At 52.1% G+C, this 3,461-nt stretch overlaps 1 protein-coding gene across 2 annotated transcripts in view; it reads right to left on the bottom strand.

Annotated features, from left to right (window-relative positions):
* The window catches only part of LOC108372295 (uncharacterized), a 4,993-nt gene extending 4,785 nt beyond the window's left edge, over window positions 1-208 (bottom strand). For both annotated transcript variants that reach the window (XM_017627946.1, XM_017627947.1), the window contains exon 1: window positions 13-208. In XM_017627946.1, the coding sequence (XP_017483435.1) occupies window positions 13-80 (68 nt within the window). In that variant the 5' untranslated portion in view covers window positions 81-208. The remainder of the gene's footprint in view (window positions 1-12) is intronic.
* Between the last annotated feature and the right edge of the window lie 3,253 nt (window positions 209-3,461).

Here is a 3,461-nt window from a genome sequence, read left to right as displayed (position 1 = left end):
TACGTGGTGAGTAGGGTTTCTTTGTCGGCTCCCCAAGTGCTGCCGGCTAGTGACTTGAGGACTTTGTTCCTAGCTCGCATCCTTTCGCAGGTGGCTGAGGCGTGCGCAGAAAAGGAGAATAGGCTGTCGAACGTGACTCCCAGGATTTTTGGGTGGTTGACCGTCGGTATTTTGTTGCCATCGACGTAAACGTCCAGCTTTTGGCCAAATTCCCNTACACGTCCAGCTCTAGCCTAACTTCCTTTGTCCAGGTGGTGAACAGTGTGGCGGTGGATTTCGCGGCGGAGATGGTGAGGCTCCTGGCAGTGAAGAAATTTGCAAGATCGGTGAGATAGTCGCTGATTTTCCCGCATAGGCTGTCAATATTGGGGCCCGTCGCCATAATCGTGCAATCATCGGCGTAGCTCACCAAGTTAACTCCTGCTGGCGGCGGAGGGAGTTTCGCCATGTAGAGGTTGAACAGTGTCGGGGAGAGTACGCCGCCTTGGGGGACCCCCTGTTTAATCCTACGCGGCTTGGACTTGGCGTTTCGGAATTCGACCGATGATTGACGTTCACACAGATAGCTGGTTATGCACCGCTTCGTCCGATCCGCAAGCGACGAGTCCAGGACGTCTTGGCAGAGGGTCGCGTGGTTTACCGTGTCGAAGGCCTTCGACAGGTCCACCGCGACTAGGANTGCATTTTGCGGAATCCGTGTTGGTGTTGGGCTAGTTGCAGATGCTTCGTTAGACTGGGGAGGAGTAGTGCTTCCATTGTCTTTGCCACTGGGGATAGGAGGGAGATTGGCCGGTAAGAGTCTCCTGCGTCCGCCTTCTTACCTGGCTTAATGAGGGGGATGATCCTACCCATTTTCCACATCTCAGGGATGATCAGGGTGGACAGTGACAAATTGAAAGCTGCTGTGATGTACTCGACTCCCACTAGTCCTAGCTTTTTCAGCATCTGCATCGAGATTCTGTCGGGGCCTAACGCCTTGGATGCTTTGGCGTTCTTTACAGCTGCCTGCGTCTCTTCTGGTGTAAAGCACGTTGGTGTGTCTCGGGGGCGGAGTTTGTGTGCTTTACGTAGCACACTGCGGCGGGCTTTGTCTCTCTCCGGGTGTGCAATAAACTGCCGGCTGAAAAAGCGCGCGCACGTCCGTGGGTCCGACGTGGTGGTATCGCCGAATGTAAGGGCAACGTTGTCCTTGCGTTTCGCCGGATGGGAGAGAGATTTTACTGTCGTCCACAGTTTGCTAGCTCCGCTGGTGAGATTGCAGGTCTTGAGGTGCTCATTCCACGTTTTCCGCTTGTGTTCGTTAACCAGTTTGTTAATGTCCTTGTTGAGATCCCTGATACGGGGATCACCAGGATTAGACTGGCGGATTCGATCACGCTCGTCTGCGAGTCCCGCCGCTTCAGCTGGAAAGCCCGGGCGGATTTTGGCAATCCTACCGGCTGGTATGAAGCGGGCGGCTGCTGCGTTGATGATCCGGCGGATGTTGCGCTCAGCTTCGCGCGCGCATGTTGGTGGTGGAAGAGCATTGAATTTGCGGTCTGTGTGTTCCGTAAAACCGTCCCAGTTGGCCTTCTTGGTGTTCATATACGTACGGTCTTCGGATGTGACAAAATCTCTTGGGTGGTCTATCGCGACTACTATGGGCAGGTGGTCTGATGCGAGCGTGAGCACTGGTTGCCAACCAATGCAATTTATCAGACCCCCGCTTGCTATAGTGATATCTGGCGAGCTGTAGCAGTCACCCGCGACCCTGGTGGGGGCATCGTCGTTTACAGTGCAAAACGTTGAGTCGTCAATTTGTTCTGCGATTAGTGTACCCCGCTGGTCGTTGCCCAGGTTGGAGTGCCAGAGTTCGTGGTGCGCGTTAAAATCCCCTAGCACTACCCGGTTTTCGCCTTCGAGTAGCGCACTTATGTTCGGGCGATACCCTGCTGGGCAGCTGGTGGCAGGTGGTATGTACACGTTGACGACTTCCAGCTCAGTATCTCCCGACTTGATTGCCATGCCTTGGTGCTCAATGAGTGTGTCGTTGGCGGCGATTCGGGGGGTAATGAGCCGGTATTGGATCGCGTTGTGCAATATAAAGGCGATGCCGCCTCCGGCGCCGCGAGGGCGGTCTCTTCGGATGACGTTGAACTCATCCTGACTCTGAAGGCTAGAGCCGGAGTGGAGTTTGGTTTCCTGGACCGCCGCGACTGAGATTTTGTTGCGCCTCATGAAGCTGACTATCTCAGCGATCTTGCTTTGTAGTCCGTTGCAATTGAACTGCAATAGTTTGATGGAGTTGGGCCTGGTGATGGTAATTCGCGGGGTGAGGGAGTACTGGCGCGCTGCCTGAACTGCTTGCTGTGCCTGTTGTGTTTGTTGCGGGTGTGGTGGTCCGACCGCTGGTGTTGTCACCGGTGTTGGTGCCGGTGTGGTTGTGACCGTGGGCCGCGGTTGTGGGATTGCCGCTGGCGTTGGCATTGGCACAGATGTAGGTGCAGGCGATTGGGGTTGTGTGGTAGCAGCGCAGCAGGCTGCAGTGATAGCAGCACTCCATTCGCGATGGTGTATGAGGCCGGAGCAGCGTTTCAGGTGGCACCAGTTGTTGCATGCGTTGCATCTTACTGATGTGGTGTTTCGCCTTATCAGGTTCTGGCAGACGCTGCAGTACCATCTGCTTTGAGTGGATGTCCGGTGTTGTATGCTGGGAGTTGGTCCACTGGCTGTTGGTTGGGCGGGCGCTGTTTGTGTGGAATGCTGGGCTTGCTGTGGATTGTTGCAGCACGATGCAACAAAGTTAGCACTCCACTCCCTATGGTGCCGGAGGCCTGAGCATGCTTTCAGATGACACCAGTTATTGCAGCTGTTACAACGGACTGAGGTGGATGAGTGGTGTAAATTTTGGTTGCAGACACTGCATGTCCATGGTCCGGGGTTTTGTTCTATGCCGGCGCGGACCAGTAGTATGCGGAGCAGACTTGCCGGTAGGTCATGCTCCCAGTGCGAAAAAATGGGGGGGGTGCTGCTGGGGTAATGGTCCTTGGTCGGAGTGGGTGCTCCGAGTCAATCCGGTAACGTAGAACCGACCATCTTGGGATTAATCGCATTGATTTGTTTTGCTGTATTTGTAGTCTCTTAATTTGTATATCACTTGCTAACAGTATTATTGTTGGGCAGTATAAACTTATTATTATTATTATTATTTCTTTATTTAGCCTTAGCTATTTTTAAACTTTCAGGTACATTTTTACATATACATAGCTTCAATACTCTCTTATAGACNCTTCAATACTATCTTATAGACTTATTGCGAATTAAAATATGGTTTCTTTAACGTAATCTATTATCAGTCTTCTAAATGCAATGATGTTTTTTTCATTCTTTATATTACTAGGCAGTTCATTAAATAGTTTCAGCCCTTTATACACTATAAAGTGGGGTTCAGTAATCGATCGATATACCAATATTTTGTAATG

Source organism: Rhagoletis zephyria, unplaced genomic scaffold (assembly GCF_001687245.7).
Source record: "Rhagoletis zephyria isolate East Lansing unplaced genomic scaffold, Rhagoletis_zephyria_1.1 Rzeph_scaffold_05606, whole genome shotgun sequence".
NCBI classification, from domain to species: Eukaryota; Metazoa; Arthropoda; class Insecta; order Diptera; family Tephritidae; genus Rhagoletis; species Rhagoletis zephyria.
Note: the sequence above shows the minus strand (reverse complement) of the source record. Positions and strands in the feature narration are given on the sequence as shown.